This window comes from Chroicocephalus ridibundus, chromosome 1, assembly GCF_963924245.1.
Source record: "Chroicocephalus ridibundus chromosome 1, bChrRid1.1, whole genome shotgun sequence".
Taxonomy (NCBI): Eukaryota; Metazoa; Chordata; class Aves; order Charadriiformes; family Laridae; genus Chroicocephalus; species Chroicocephalus ridibundus.
The window spans coordinates 33,480,089-33,497,412 of NC_086284.1; the positions used below are offsets into that span (position 1 = coordinate 33,480,089).

General features: G+C 41.8%; 1 protein-coding gene across 8 annotated transcripts in view; it reads right to left on the reverse strand.

The window, feature by feature from the left end:
* FNDC3A (fibronectin type III domain containing 3A) overlaps window positions 1-6,545 on the reverse strand; it is a 123,226-nt gene extending 116,681 nt beyond the window's left edge. Inside the window, exons 1-2 of one of the 8 annotated variants that reach the window (XM_063334359.1) lie at window positions 6,437-6,453; window positions 4,843-4,906 (exon numbers count right to left, since the gene is read on the reverse strand). Coding sequence is in view for 1 of the 8 variants with exons in the window: in XM_063334383.1 (XP_063190453.1) it covers window positions 6,221-6,226 (6 nt within the window). In the remaining 7 variants the exon portion in view is untranslated. Of the gene's footprint in view, window positions 1-1,813; window positions 1,839-3,321; window positions 3,539-4,842; window positions 4,907-6,220; window positions 6,343-6,386 lie in introns of those variants that run through there. The other 7 variants (XM_063334319.1, XM_063334337.1, XM_063334347.1 and 4 more) reach the window with 7 other exon arrangements.
* Between the last annotated feature and the right edge of the window lie 10,779 nt (window positions 6,546-17,324).

Genomic DNA, 17,324 nt, shown 5'->3' on the forward strand with positions numbered 1-17,324 from the left:
TCCTATTTTACATATGAAGTTGCAACACTGAATAGCTGTCAATTCATTAACAAATATAAAGCTGCAAAATCAGAAAATAATCTGTTTGTAGCTGTACTGCCATGATGTACATAATTAAAATAGGAGTACTTTTAAGATATATTACATGAATTATGGTCATTTATCCTCACCATGGAAAAGGCATCATTGAGTGGAATGTGCATGTATACTAATAATGTTATATATGGGAAATCAAGCTATTGGCAAGCCTGAAGAAATTTAAACAAATTGCATTTCAGCTGCATCTAAGACTGATCATTGTCAACAGTCACTGCTCACTCCTGCAGCTTCTTCTAATCCTCATTTCTTCGTACTTTGTTTCAACATCTACCTTCATACTAGACTAAATGGATGAAGAAACAGTTTTCTTCAAGGGTGGTCTTCCCCATTTACATTTTTAATAGAGTCTATAGGAGGCATGGTAACTCTTGTGGCTTATGATATTTAATCTTACTGTAGAAAGTCCCCTAACAGCCTATCAATAGATATATTGAAATATTAGTGAATAGTTACAGTCATGGTTCTCTTTCATTGCCAAGACATTGCAAGTCAACAAAGTTTTTGCGTTGAACCTTCTTATCCATTCAATTTTTGCGTACAGATTAGTTTTCAGCTACATGCACATTTTTTGCAGATCATTACTACTGGATTTGCTGCCACCATCTAAAACGTGTTCCTCTGTCCCAAAGTAAAACTAATCTAGTTGACATTCTGTTGCTTACATCTCAGTTTCCTTTTGTCAAATCATCTAGTAGATACAGCTCTTTTCAGTTAAAAGAACAACAAACTCTGAACAACAAAACCCTGCAGTCGGAAAACTATAAGTTAGATAAGAAAGATTAATTTTGTAATCCAAGGAGTAAGATATGGTATTGAGTATACTACACGAGCGAGAGGAAGAGACAGTAGCTTGGCGGTAGCCTATGCTTGTAGGATCTTGTATAAGTAGAGCTTGGGCTTTGTTTACCACAGACGTTGGATTTGTACATTGGGGAAACTCAATAGGATTTACAAGGAAGTATTTACACTTGTGAACCACAGGGCATTTTTACTTTATACTGCACGTAGCAGTAAAGTTCTAGGTTTAAGTCCATTTTTACCTCAAGTTATTCAAGATCAAAAGACATTAAGAACCAAGCTTCACAGATTTAAATGCAACCAATGTACAAAAAACCCAAAGCAAATTAAAAAAGAACCACCATGAAGAAGGTAAAGTTAACATTTGTGTGCCACTTATTCCTTTTCACTCCCAGTTACTTAATCAAGTTACTACCTATCCACATCTGTCACAGCATAAATCCTTTTGGATCTTGTCACTTTCCCTGCAGACAATTTCCCAGACTTTGATAGTTTTTTCAAATCATGGAGTACATTGGTTCAATTTTATAAATTTTCAGTTATGAAACAGTTTTACACTGTATTATAGCAGCCTGTATGTTGCCAGGAAGTAGAATGATTTGTTTTAGTGCTTCTAGAAAGCAAAAGACACTTATCACATCTTAGAAAGTGCCATGCTTCTCTCTTACCAATGGATGATAAAAAATGAGGTCTACTGCTTAAACTTGGATTGAAAACTTGTAGGTATTTTCATTTTTGACAACTCTTCATGCCCAAAGTAATTAAATGTATAATAAGGTAGAACATTTTCCATTGCCTATAAATGAGGAGGTTTTGCAGCATATCTTTTCAACTGTCCTAAGCGCTTCAATACAATTCTGGAAACAAAGACCCGTGGGGGAGGCGCACTACAAGCATATTCAGCACTCCTATTTACCTTCTGCAAACTGCTGTTGGGATGGTGTTTGGCACCCAAGATACTGAACTGAAAGAGAGAATACCAACGTTAACCTATGTGATGCTCTGACTGTGGAACAGTATGACCAGAAGAGGGTCCAGGCATTCTGAAAAAGCAAAAACTCACAGGGAGACAAACATATAAATTCAGTTAAGCAAACTGGTAGATACACAAGTAGGTCTGATGAGACTGACACCAAAAAACGTGGCTGCTTAGACATAAATGGGGAAAGTTTATTTGGAGCTATGAACACAAAGAGGGCAAAGTATGTCCAGGCTAACTCAAATTGAGAGATGCTGTGAAGACACCACCAATGAATGTGGTGTTAAGATTTTAATAAAGAGTTTGGAAAATGCAAGAGTATTGCAGTCCTGAGGTACTACAACTGTAAACAGAAAAGCATTCTAAACCAATACATCCAAGCAGAGTAGTAACACAGTCCTTTACACAGCTGTGCCATCAAAACAATGACCAACAGTTTCTGCAGCACATATCCTAACCAAAACAGATGATTAATATACTCAAGAAAGGGTGCACGACCCAGCAGGTGAGTATAAAAAGACTTCTCATTATACAGGGTAGTTCAGCATGAAAACAACAGCTAAAAATTCTATTTAATTATTGACAAAAGGGCATAGCAAGTTCTATTTCCATTTACATTTTGTTAAAATCATCTATGACAGCTTAGTAAAAAAGTCTGAAAGTTTTCACTGGTTACAGGCTCAAGAGCACGTGAGCAGCTGGAACAGGACCAGATCTCTGGGGGGCAGATGGAAAAACTATGACAACTTCAAAAATATTTGTTCCATCTGAAACTAAATGTAAATTAATTGGAACAATTAAAGAGGACAACCTACAGTAAACATGTAATACTATTAAGCGTTACAGACACTTTCTGAACATTCTTCTTCCCCATCAGTCCTACAAAATACAGACCCCAAGATGACAATTCAAAATATTACTGGACATAAACGAAACCACTAAATTTTACGGATAGTTTAAGAAAAAGCCTAACAGTTTTTCTACTGGCATCAAGCGAACATCAGCATTAAGGAAGCTCAAAGTTTACTGTATGTGGCAAAGGAGCCAAAAAATGGTCATTTCTGTAGCTCAGGAAACATTGGCCCCACGAGCAAAATAAACATGGTTTGTGTTTGCTGAACAGAAAAAGCAGCAGTGTACTCATTCCAAACTATTATTGCTTTTCTGAGATACAGACAGTATCTTTTAGTTAAACTAAAGAGTTGACAGTCCAAGTCAAATCTATTTTTACTAGATCTGGTCCTACAGGAAAAGCAATGGCTCATGATTCAATGTGTGCACCATAAACTGCAGCCAAGTTGAATTTTGCTACAAATTGCCTGGGAATTTCCCCAAGCCAAGTCTTAAAGAAATGGATGATAAAATATAGAAGCGTTATTGACAGATCCAACAGAGAGAATCCAATCCATATTTTAGATCAGAAATGCACCAATGAAACACGTTACCTGTAGACATTTTAGCAGAGATTGAAGTAGAAATCCTGGAACAATTAGAAGCTGGAGGTCAAAAAAAGGTACAGAGTTGCTGGATGATGGAGGAAGACAAGAATTCCTCAGGTTCCAGGAGGCACCAACAATGAACATCAATGGCTGCAGACAACAACGCTGTCCGGGAAGTAGGCCTGCAGCCTCACAAAAACTGTCTTCTCTAGCGTCTGTCTATCTGGGAATGAACAAGCCTGCATTTTTGTCAGTTCCCCTCACGCACCCAAAAACGTGGACTGGGCTAGGTTATAGGATTTGCCATTTTGACAGAGGTATCAATAGACAATCAGAACACCAGCACTTAACACCTTCCAAGCATTCAATATTTCTAGAGACCAACACATTTATAACAGCATACAGTATTTCAGAAGTGACCTGCCAGCAAGGTAAATTAGTGTGTTGCCTAAAAGCATTTAGAAATTAAAACCATTTAAGAGAAAGTATTGATGAAGATGAAAAATTGTACCTCTCCTGAAGTCAGGCTGTAAGGGTTTTGCTTCCCAGTAAGTCCTAAGACAGAACACTGCAGTAGCATGTTCAGTTAAGTAGTTAAAGTTGCAATAACAGTTATGAAGGATTTCTGAGATATCTCAAGCCAAAATGATCACCAGCACAACACTGAGTTAGCTGATGTAGGTCCAAACTCGAGTAAAATTAAATGGCCACAAGGCAAAAAATAACAAACACGAGCATCCCAAGATCCACAGGACTCACAGCCCAAAGCAAATGAGTTATTAGTCTGAATCATAATTCAAGTATCTGCAATTCCATTACATTATTGCCTATAAAAATCAAAAGCTTTTGATTTTTAAGTTCACAGCAATAGAAACTCCAACTTGAAAAAGGTAGAAATGCCACTAACAGATTGAAAGCAGATAACTTAAGTGTTGTGCGTAATGACCTGAGCCTCATGTAACTCATACACCTAGAGCTTGTCATACTGCAGAAAGCCTCAGAAGATCTCCATCTGCCCTGAAAAAACTGAGACACTCATCTAATTCTGTTTTAATATTATAATCTACAGTAGTCAGCCTGTGACTCTGCTCAAAGCAGATTGCTCTCATCCTGACCAAGTGACCTAAGCAACTGATCATTGAGTCCTGGCCTTTCTGAGGACAAGGATCTGCATCTCTCTTAACTATGGCTTCATCTGCCAAAATCAGTGTCCAATGCTCCAATGTAACCGATTCAGCATGTCAATTTCCCCTCCCAAAGTAACCAGAAAAAAACATTATGGTGTAGTTTGCCAAAACAAGTCCCAGATTCAATCCCTCTGGGTCAAGACGACTTGCCTACATTCTGTATACACAGAGTGAATCTAGAACTAGATGCCATGTTTGAAAACTTGATCAGCACCCTTCCTGCTCCCCCATGCTTAGTAGGAACACCAGCTATTAAGAACTCTATCCAACGTGCAACATTGAGTACTATAGATACTCAGCTATTTCCAACTTTGACATACGTGCACAGCCTTTTCCCTACCTGAAGGCTTGATACTTCTCCATTCATCATGTGACTAAATTTTGTAATTATTTGGGACCATTTCCTTAAAAAAAAAAAAAAAAAGAAAAAAAAATTTAACTGATAGTACTTTCTGAATTTTAAGGACTGCTGAGTTGCTGTGATTCATACTATTTCACGACACAGAATATAAACACATCTATGGATGCAGATTCACATCATGGCTACAGTTAAATTTCTATGCTGCGTAAAACAGAAAGTTACCCATTGCCATAACAACAAAACAGCTTCTTATAAGCTCAAAGCTTAGCAGGACTGGGACTCATAGCTTCTAAGAGAAGCTACCACGCACTGAGCAGCAAACAATTAAGAGATTTGAAGTCTTCATGATAATTTAAGACATTTATAAACAGATATGCATTTGGTCAAATGCAGACTTAAATTCCAAAATCAAATAACATTTCACAGAAAGTAATTCATGACGTGAGATATTCTGGAATAACACCTGACATCCAAGGTAGCTAATAAATTTCCTTTGACAAGGTTAAAGAAATTACTAGCACATCTTGATATGCCACTCAAAGCACAATTTGCTTCTACCCAACATGTTTTCCCTCGTTTCCACTGCTTATTTTCTTTACTCTGCACAATAAAAATCGGCTGAAAAGTTTCATTTTTGGTTTTAGTTGGTTTCACTTTCTAGTTGCCTGGACGCAACAAAAAGTTTCTGTTTAGGCTAAGACCAATCTTGAGTAATACTCAGGAAAGGAGGAATCGGGCACGAGTCTAGCTTGAAAGAACGCATTTGCTAGCACTCAGCAAGAAGATTATAGTCTTTTCAGGGAAAAATTTTTTGTCTACATATAGAAACACACGCTTGATCCCTTTCGCTGCGAGTTCTGAGGGAACCTTCACGGCTTAGCAGGAGAACAACAGCAGCGGCAGCAATAAAAAGAAAAGAGGTGTTGAAAACCACCACTTCCTTCTCCTCCCCGCCTGTCGCAACCGGCTCTCAGCTGTTCGGGTCGCGCTTCGCATCTGCTTCTCTCTCCTCCCGAACAACCGGCCGCCGCCTCCTCCTCCTCCCGCGGCAGCCGCCCAGCAGCCCTGCCCCGGGGAGCGCCGCTGACAGCGGGAGGATCCCCCCACCCACGCCCAACCCCGGCCGGGAGAGGCACCTCCGAGCGGCGGAGAAGGAAGCCCGGGAAGGAAGACACAAACTTTCTCCAGCGGTTCCCCAGCCCTCCTGGGGCAGCCGCGGGTACCAACGTCTCCTCAGGGGCCCGGCACCGGGGGCAGGTAGAGGGGCTGCCCCCGTCCCCTCGCACCCCTCTCCCCGCCCTGCTGAGGGGAAGTGGGGGGCGCGGTTTGCCAGCCCACCTCTGGCAAGCCTACTCACCGCCATGGCCCCGCCGGCTCTCCCGGCTAACGGTTCGGTCTCCGCCACCGGCGGGCAGCGGCACCAGGGCGGGGAGCGGAGGGGAGTTCCCCGATGGCGCAGCTCGGGCAGGGGCGGCGCCGCGACGGCCGCTTCCCCCACCCCTTTACCCGCCCACTCGAGGTACCTGCGCTTCGGCCGCCGCCGCTCCGCCACCTTTTCCTCCCCTCCCCGCACCTGTCACTGCCTCCCTCCGCCACCGCTGCTGCTGCTGCCGCCACCTTCGCCTCGCCGTCTCAGCGCTCCCCACCGCCTCGCCCGCCGCCGCGCGGCCGCCATCTTTGTGGAGGGCTGGGAGGGGCCGTGAGGGGGCAGTTGACTCCGGCGCGCAGTGCGCCTGCGCGGAGCACTCGCGCTGCGGGGGGGGAGCTGCCGGAGAGAGGGGCGGGGTCAGGGCTGTGGGCGGGGCGGGCGGGGCACTAGGGGGCGGGGCCTGCGGGGAGGGCGGGGCCTGCGGGGAGGGCGGGGCCTGCGGGGAGGGCGGGGCCTGCGGGGAGGGCGGGGCCTGCGGGGAGGGCGGGGCCTGCGGGGAGGGCGGGGCCTGCGGGGAGGGCGGGGCCTGCGGGGAGGGCGGGGCGGTGTCCATGGGGCTGAGGTGTGGGGCTGGGGCCTGGCCCTGGCCTTGGGCCTGGGCTGGGCTTTGGCCTGGGGCTGAACCTTTGCCTTGGCCCTTGGGCCTGGCCTTGGGCCTGGGCTGGACTTTGGCCTTGGCCCTGGTGGCTGGGCCCGGCCCTGGCCTTGGACCTGGGCTCGGCTCGGCTTGGCTTTGGCCTGGGACTGGCCCTTGGCCTTGGCCCTGGTCCTGGGCTGGTCCTGGGCTGGTCCTGGGCTGGTCCTGGGGCCTAGCCCAGACTGGGCCCTTGCTGGGCAGAGTGAAGGGTAAGGAAGGGCTGCCCCTTCCCTATATGCTGAGGCAGCCATTAGCACAGCAAAAGTCAAAGGGCTTTCAGCCCAACTGCCCTGAGGCTGAGCAGAGCCGCAGAGTCTGTGAGCACCAGAGGTGTTCCTCACCTGGTGCCCAGGCACGCAGCGTCCGATGGGAAAGAGGAAGAAATGTGCTTTTTCAGGCACTTATGCAGGGAAGAACTATCATCTCTCAACACCTGCAATGTTCAGCTGATGTCCTGAATGCTAATTTGTGATTATCCTTTGCTTAATGTTTGTCCTTTCAACCGTTATGGACTGAACTGATTTTACTACAATGTTTGGCTTAATGACCTTTTGCAGCAGTGAACTGAACAGAATGAGATGTCTTATAAAGTGATTTTGTTAATTTGCCTTAAAGTTCTCTGTTACTAAGTAAGTTGCAATCTCTCTTGCATTTCAGTAGCGTTCATATCATTTTTATAGCTTAATGGCAGGCAGAAGCTAGTTCCTATCAACAAAGGATGCACCAACTGATGTTTTGCCATCTTGGTTGCTCACTGTAGGCCCCCTTTCCAAAGCTCTGGTGTTCACTTGTGAATAGCATCCTAGACTATAGTATGTCAGATCTCAAAAACTAGAGAGACTTGGGCCTGATCAATATTTGGATGAGCTACCTCGTTAGGTACTGCGGAAAGTGCTGCTGGTGATTCATTCAGTGGCATTCGTCTGTCTATGAGTCAGGGCTGAACAAATGCCACTGCACAACATTTGTGGCATTATCCAGGGGCATAAAAGCGGAGATCCGTGCCAATTGCAGCTGTTAGATCACTGATTTTCCTACCTTACTTCAGTTTCAGTCTGTGTTTCCAGAATTAGCCAACGGTTTTGGTGGAATATAAGAAAGGGTTTCCACAGCTGCTTTTGTCAGGCACGACTCTTTGGTGTTGGGGGGGCCAGGAACAGCAATGGCAGTGGTGGCCATGGGCATCACCGTAGGCAGCCACAGATGCTGGCTTTGTGTCAAACCGTACAGTTTTGAATTGGTGAATGCAGCACCGATTGTATGTGCCCCGCTGCCTGAGAGCCCTGGGAGAGAGCATCCCTCATGCCTTCTCCTGGCTTTCCAAGGGTGCTGCTCCCTCATGTCCCTTGCAGGTGAAATTAAGAAATCTGTGCACTGTTTTGAGCGTATGGGCGCAGACATACAGCTGGGACAAGGGAAAGCTGGGAGTGTTTTGTAGTCTTCTCCCCATCCAAACACTGGTCCTGGTGTTATGTAAGTTTGCATCGCATGACACAGTAATTTGTCTGCTTCCTTCCTTTTTAGGTCATAGATATACAAATATATGTATATAAAATTCCATTTTCTGCTGGAAGACCAATTAAGTCACCTGAAAATCATTCCAAGTAATATTAAAAGTGGGTGGAAGGCATGGGAGAACCAATAAAGCAACCTTCTTATCTCTTTTTAGGGACTTGTGCATAAATGGATTTTTCTAAAACAAAACTTAATTAGATTGGGATTATTTACCAGTCGAAATTGTCTATACAGATCTCAGCTACTTCTAGATGATTGACCAAATACTCTTGCTTTCATCTATTGCAGAACTTCCCGGAAGGACCCATGGAGACAGAATTTCTTTACAGTTTCATATCAGATATACATCCAAATGCTAATGATGAACATTTACGAAACTGATGTTGTAGCTAAAGCCAATAGCAGAGAGGAGATAAATTCGTCAGGGGAATGTTTTCAAGAGTACCCTCTTAAGATACAGTCTTGACTGTATAGTAATGCCCCCCTTCTCATTTCTTCAGTCAAATAAAGGTACTGCCTCCAGGGAACTGTGAAGAATTGGTGTTATAACAGTCATTATTTCATGTTTGTGTTAACTTGTGTTTACTCAGCAAAATATGTAGAAATGTAGCACCCGGGGTCAGAATTGGGCAACTCGCTAATTTTAAAATCTGTGTCACTTGATCTAGTTCTTCAATTTTCTCCATCCTTGCAGGAAAGGGGGAGAACCTCCACTTCTAAAGTTAAAATAACGTGGCTTAAATTGGAGGGTTCAGCAAGTTGTCTGCACACAGCACCCCCCTCCATAGTGAGTGAACTGTCTTTACAGCTCCAGCTGAATTTGTAGGTCACCTGTAGTACCTGTGCCAGAAGGGAGAACGGCGATCACTCTTGGTAGTGACAGCTCTTCATGCTGTCACACGGAGCTCCTTGAGCCTGTAAAGGCAGTGGTTGCTAAATGCAGATCAGCAGACCCGCAGGCAAACTATACAGCATCTTGTGTACCACCAACAAACAGGTTTATCATCCAAACTTCAGTTGAAAACTCTAATAGGAACATTTACTATGGTCTCATGGACCACAAGGGCAGGAGATTGGACTATGGACTATGAAAGCCACGAGGACAGTAGCACTGCTGTCTTCTACCAGATGAGTAGTGTGTAATTCCAAACAGTTAAAGAATTACAGCCAATGTTTATTTTCTAAAACAGGTAACTAATGCATGAATATAGCCCCCCTAAAATAAACAAGCTATAAGATGATAGCAGCTTTATAAGGTGAGTGAAGTTTCATTTTGATGTATTGGTAAAAAATTGCAGAAAACTTAATTATCACGAAATTGAGTTACTGATTCCTCTATGTCATCTTAAGTATACTGCATCTTCACCTGAGCTGCATAACGCTCATCGTATTGGTCCAGATAGCTTTCAAAGAGGCTGGTGAACAGTATAAATTATTTGCTGGTTTCTGATTTCTATGAAAGGATTTGAACTGTAAAAATCCTACTTTAATATCAGAATGCTGTATCAAAATCAAAGTTTGATGAGAACTGTTTAACGCTAGGCATGATTCATTTCAATGGTAAAATACGTGTTTGCAGGGAAAAAGGAGTCTGAGATTTAATTGATACGATCAGCTGTGTTTTTACATAATTTGGCAAACTAGTGGAATTCAAAACACATTGAGCAATGGCATATAATAAAATGTTTATCTTGTCTATAACTGTTTTTTGACATTTGTTAAAGAATAAATATTGTATGATATATTTTACCATACTTTTGTCAAAATGATGTTGGACACCTTAAATAGACACAAATCCACGGCTCTTTGGCTTCTTTACCTGCTTTTCAGGACATGGATGATGAAGTAAGTCATTCTCTGACAGGATTAGACCAGCTGAGATTTTAGAATGATGGTACCAAAATGAATATGAGGATTAAATGGATGAAAATGCTAATCCAGTCAAAGACAACAAAATTCAAATCCTGATTTGCAGAAGTATCACAGTATCAAGAATTTGGGGGAAACTGCAGTTTGTTAAATTCAGAGAATAGCTGGAATCTGCCATTTCGACGCGTACTGATTCATCTTATTTTCTGGAAGAGATTCCACCGATTTCAATGGGATTACTTACAGAACGGGGTGTTGCTTAATAAGAACAGACATGGCAGATTGTTTGCTTAAGATGTTCAGGTGCTAAATCAAACCAAACTCTATGAGAAAAAATTAATTAGTCAAAAATTTTCAAACTTCGTTCCAAGATTTAGACTTTGAAAACATTAGCTGGAGCCTGGCTGACAGAGCATTCTAATTATGTGGCATTTAGTTTCTGATATGTTTATTTGCCAACCGGAAAGTCAGGGATTACATGCACAGGAAGAGGAACTACACAGTTTAGAACCTGAGTTCATTTAGCTCACTTTATTAAAATGGAAAAAAAAAGATATATGGCACAAAACTACTTGTTATAGTATTACTTTTAAAACTTGAGTCAAAAACTCCACATACAAATTGTGAAAAATTCCAGACAATGGTGTTCACCTTGGCATTCTTGAAACAGATCATTTTGAACTTTGTAAATCTTTATTTGTGGAAATCAGCCACAAGTTGAACAGTGATTTCGCCATCATGAATTAAAGCTATGATTTCATGTTATCTACTGCCTTGAAACGGGACTTAAAGCAGTGGTTGTAGACACCAACAAAGCAGTATTTATTGACCTCATCACTTTTAAAAAACACTGATGTTTGTTTTGGCTTTGTGAGCTGAGATATTTCTGAACTCTTTAGTGATCTCCTAGTTAACAGTTGGCTTGCGATAGATAAAGCTGAATCATCAGTCAGCCCTGGCTGTAATCAAAATGTTTACCAAAAGCATACTTTGAATTTGTGCTTATGCCTGGAGTTGGTTTGAAATAATTTTGTAGCCTTCCTTTTTAAACCATGGTGAAAAGTTAAATGTTAAAAGATCAACTTTATGGAAACAGACTTATAAAATTCATGTGCGGAATGTAAGTGGCTTGGTTACCGGTCTGTATTTATTTAGAAGATTTTTCCTTCTTGAATATTCAGGAGTTTCATACCCAAGTTTAGATTTTTCCAGATTTGCTCTTGGGATAAATAGCAGCTTCCATCTAATGGATCACTTGAGTGTTAAGTGTGAATTTTCCGGAAGATCGGCTTTCTTTTGGTGAAAGAGCTGTGCCTGGCAGAGTTTAGGATGGGCTGACTGTGTTTAGGACTTTTTGACCGAGATGAGTAGCAAGGAAGTTACCTTTCCCATTTGAGCAGCTCTAACTTGAGGCGTTTTGAGACACACAAGATTTCCATTATCTCATCCTGAAATGCTGGGTTTGGGGTTTCTGCTGTGACTCTTTTTTTCCAGCCCTTTGAAACACCAGGCTCATGTTGTGCTTGCAAACAAAGAAGTTGAAGAAAGTTTTCATCAACCTCTTCACATAAGGGTGTATTTCAAGCTTGTTCAGTAAAAGGCCTTGCAGTGCAAGTCCTTGTCTGGCAAGATAACAGCCTGAGTTCAATGTGCTCATGGAATACTAATTGGTCTCTTCATTCAGATTTTCCTGGTTTCTTCTTTTTTTTTCCTTTTTTTTTTTTTTTCCAAGAAGACTGAATATTTAGCATGTCGGCAACATTCTCTGTGGTTTTCTGGAAGAATTTAACTGCTTCATAGTGGCTTGGAGAAAGCTGGTTCCCCTCATGTTTATTTCAAGCCTTTTTCTTCTAAATGAAGTATCCAGATGGTGTGAAAACATCATCTGTATGTTTAGACAAATACTGTTTGCACCTAAAAACCCCATGACATTGGAAATCAAGTATACTTCACTAGCTTCAGAATAATGGAGCCATTGAAAAATCTTCAAACCAGGATGAGCACAAAGAACAGTCTTGTTTTCTGAAGTTCTGTGCAAGGGAAAAGCTCAAGTCATGGTTGATGAGGTGTCTCAGAAATGTTAAGAGTGTCAAGCAACTGGCAATTGGTTCCTGTGGCAGGAAATAGCAAAGGCAGCTCAGTGGTACAAGCAGTAGAAGCTGGCCTTATTGTTGTTGGAATTGTAGTTTCCTCCTTTTTAATCATCATGTGTTGTAAGTGAATTTGTTTTAGCCCCTGGAGAATACATGTTTTGCTTTTGTGTGGTCGCTGCTCATTTGGTAAGAATGGCACTGGGTAATGTACACACAACTCTTGGGCAAACTGAAATATTTAGCTGGTCACTTGGTTTATGCAATCAAATTTGTTGCAGAAAAGTTTGGAACATGGCAGGATGAAGAAGGGGAATAGCCTACGCCGTGAAGGGCTATTAAAAACAAAGACACCACCTCTGGCTTAGGAGTCTGTGAGCCACAAATTGCTAAGGGCTGGAAAAATATTGGGGAGAAGTATTACTGCACAGTTGCCCATTGCATTGCTGTTGGCCATTGCTGGAGACAGGATGCCAGGCTTTTACAAAGAACTGCTCTTTGGTCTGACCCAATATGCGTGTTTTCATCTACATCTGCTTTTATATTTTGTCTGTGAAAAAAAAAAAAAAAAGAACAAAGATTAGTCTATAAAGAAATTAAATTATGTTGTGTTAGTCTGTAAGGAAAAACTACCCCTTTGAAATCGAAGGCCCCAGCCAAGGCTTTGTCCAGTTCTGTATGTTGATACAGTTGGTGATGAGCATTAGTATACGTGAGGCATGAGCAGAAAACATAAGTACCTGCTATGGTCTTAGATCCTTGCCAGGAAAAATTGCTCAATGAAGTGAAATCCTTTTGTTTTCCTTGAAGCATCTCTTTGGTTCTAGCTGATTCTGTTTTAACACTGAAAAATATTTACTTCTGCTTTAATTTTCTCCCAAGTAACCTGTAATCTTTCCACGTACTTCAAGCAGGAACAGTAGGTAGTTAAACCTCGTGTGCGGCTGATTCTGAATACCACTGCAGATACTTCTGTGCAACCCAGGAGACTCCACTGACTATAGAAGTGAGCAGCTTCTGTTTATTGTTGGGTATTCCTACAAACAAATATACAACTGACAAGTACTCCCTAATAGAATACTAAAAATAAGAAAGAAAAATAAAGAAAGGTAAATAGCCTGAACTTCTATTTTATATTTTTTAACTCAAAATGTTCTTTAAATCCAAGCTATGGGTACGTTCAGTGATCATAACTCAAGCAGATTTCTTGTACGCTGACCTCCCAAGTGATAGCAGCCTTGCATTTCTTGGAAGGACCTCTCTTTGGAAATGAAGGTCACACAGCTTGAAATGTTGCAGATGGCTTTAAAAGAGAAAATTGTCTTTCTTCTGCATGGTCTTTGGTCTTCTAGGAATCGCTTCCGTTTGTTCCAGGGTAGAAAAGCACCACTCCGAAGGCCTCAGAAAGTGAGAAGAATCCTGTAGTGGTTTAGGGACACAATCTACATAGTCAGCATGACCCTCTTGCCTCAGTAGACAGCCCTTAAGCTCTGTGTCACAGAGGGAAATTCCACCACTGTCTCACCCTGGATTGTACACGCAATACTTGTCCACGTTTGCAGATCAGATTCTCTTTTGGAAAGATGATGAAATCTGGGATGCAGCGGAGCTCTCTGTGGGCAAAGCTATGATTTGAAGCTTTTGGCTGAGAAATAGGCATCAAACACACAAAAAACAGTGATTATCTTTTACACATTTTCTTCACCAGTGTTTACTTTCTATGGTAAGTACTTTAATGTTCTGAGCATTTATTAAAATATGGACATAGGAACTTCAGAACTGTAGGAACTTCATCATTATTATAATGCTTCTTAAGTAATTCTCTCCCCATCCCTCTGGTCATAATTTTTAAGTTGAAAGTTTAAGTTTTAAGTGTAAGTCTGTGTTCTTCATACCAGTAAGTGGTGTGGAGCATCAAAGTCACACTTAAAATGAAAAAAAAGATAGTTTGCTTCAGGCCTCTTTTCAGGTAGTGTTTTGGGTTTTCATCTTGCTGAGGGTATTAAGGCATGGTCCTTACTACAGAAACATTATTCTGGAGTGAGCAATTAGTTTCATGCAAAATTTGAGATGTCTGGGGAAATGTTAATTTTGGGTTTCCTTGTAAAAGGCATGAGATTTATGTGGGTTTTTTCCCATTTCAGATTCTCGTCACAGCGTGGCCTGTCATCGAGGACTTGGTTAACTCTTTCTCCTCTTTTCCTCCAGGATATTGGGTCTTCAGTCTTAGATCAGTTGCAGATTCTTCCATTTTGGTATCATTTTTTGTACCTTTGGTTTAGACACTATTCTTATGTTTTATTTTCAGTGCAATGTAGTGCAGCCCACTTCAGGTTTTTTCTTCCTATTCCATGATTTTTTCTTCCCTCTGACTTTAAATGAGAATGGATAAAGACCAAGTCTGCCAATTTGGCTAGTGTCAGGCATAGAAGTCTCTTGCCATCTTTCTTTCCACTCGCACTTACTGGCTGAAGATATAGAATGATGCAATGTGTAAATCTTTTTTAGTCGCCTTCTGTATATCTGTAGGGATTCAGCTCCTCTGAGGCTTTTACTTGTTTCGCTCTCCAATTTAAGATTATTTTCTTGAGTTTCTTTCTGCTGCTGCCACAATGGCATGTTCATTAATCACTCCAACCCAAGGTGCTTGAAAGAAATTGTCTTTATCTGGTGACACGGTTCCAACAGCTTTTGCCTAACAGAACATGTGCTTTTACAGAGCTCCTCCCCTGGATATTTTTGTGCGTCTGGACAGAGAGCCCACTGAAAGGTATAACTGACTGCTACAGGGAGAACAGTTTGGCTGCAAGATAAGGAAAGCAGTCTAGACAGATCTGTCTCAGCACACAGGGTAAGATTATTTTGCCTATCTAAAGTTATGTTCCAATCATTTAGTGCATGTTTAGATTTTTAGTGATGACATCCTATTTCTTCAAGGATTTTTATGAGTTCTGACTTCTCCAGCCTTACGACCTCCTGCAAACCATGGTTTGTTTGGGATTTTAGGCCTTGTTTTCAGGGCTGCTGGCCTCACAAAAGATATTTTATTTCGGCGGAGGAAGAATTTCCATATTCCTGCTAAGGGATTTTAATGTGCAATAGCTGAAGAATTTGTGTTTATTCTAGTATCAGGTGTTTTGACATTTCAGGCTTCAGGGGCATTTCATGCAAGGTGTGTGTCAAAAAAATGTGGGGGTACGTCAGGAGTGCTAAAGGCTAACGTAGACCATGTTATGATACTATGTTGTTGCAGAATCAGTCGGTGCCTCTCCTGGGACAGATCTGTGCAAACCACGAGAGTAACCCCCAAGTACCCACGAGACTAGACTTGTGGGCTGTTACACAGAGAACCTGCAGTATAGTCTTACACACACACCTTAGACCACTTTTTCACTTTTCCAGGCACATTTTTGTTGCCTGCAGACAGTCTGGCAAGGAGTCTTACGTTAGTGGAAGGGTAACATGCCTAGGTTACTTCTATGTCCAGCAGTCATAGAAAACCTTGTTGGAAAGTGATATAGCTGGAGTCACCACGTTGAACTCTCTGAAAGAAGCATACAGCAGAAAAAGGTTTAGAGGAAGCAATAAAAATAGGATGCTGTGTGAGGCAGAGACAGAAAGGTCAAGCTATTAGATGCTGTGAAGAAACAAACAAGGGATGATAGAGTAGGTATATGCAAAATTTTCCTCAGGTTCTGCAAAAGCATGAGCTTAAGGGAGTTCCCAGTGAGGTTAAAATGGCAACACACCTCAAACTGATTAAATGTGTCTCTCCAAAAAGCACACAGACTTTCAGGGCTCATTACTCAGGCAAAAGTTTTAGGAGTTGTTGAATATGAATTTCGGCTGCTACCTTAAATAGAAAATAACATGGAAGAGGTTATAAAACTTCATGTTCCAGGATGAAAGTCAGACATTTCCTATGTAAGGTCAGGAAGACACTTCCCCTGGAAGTACACTATTAAGGATTGTCCATTACAGGATTTTTTAGCTTTATATCTCAGTGCAGATCCTGTCAGTGACAGTGTTTCCCTAGATGAACCACTGTTTGGTAGCTGCTGGTCTATTCTGTTCTAAATTTAACCCCCCTTTTCAGATGTCTCAGACCATGCTGCTTTAAAATTATGATTTTTTCTTTGCCATACACGAGCATAAGAAATAAGAGGAAACAGTTTCCCTGCTGATCTGAATACATACCTATCAACTTGTTTAATTAGAGTTGTGTGTGTAGAGGAGACAGTTTTCTGGTAGTTTCTTTTCTCTAAAACACTGTAGGCTAAATTCTGTCCACCCTGGGTAACAAAAGCCAAATTGAAGCAATGGTCCCTAATTTAGTGCCAGTGTATTTGTACACTGAGAGCAATAAAACACTCCTACATTTTTGCTATGGTACTTATCGTGAGTGAGCAAGCTGCTAGTTAATGGTCATGGCGTTACTGACTCACCTTCCTGTCCGCCCTGACTTGGGGAGATAGAAAGTGGATGGGCCATTGTCAGAATAGACAACTGCAAGCAAACGCCTCCTGATGACCTACTAACGGGGCATCGAGAAGTCATCAGTGCAGAAGGCGGAAAAACACAATTAATCCTCTAAATATGAGAAAATCTGCTGTCATTTTCCACAAAATAACCTCAATCGACTGAAAATTCCTTCAGCCAGTTTTTAAAGCAGTAAAATATTAAGTAAGTGCAGTCTTTCAGAGATACTAATTTCTGATGTGCTTTAAAGGGTAAATATGAAGGCTGTGTTGTGCACCCTCCCTGAAATACTTGGAAGGAAGAGTCTTGTTTACGGAGAAAGCATCCTCTTTTCCTTGATCCTCTACACCAGATGATCTCTCTTTGCCATCACTGTGTTAGCAATGGCACGCACATTTTGGGCTGTATGGCAAAGCTCGAATCATGAAAGTTGAGGTATGTG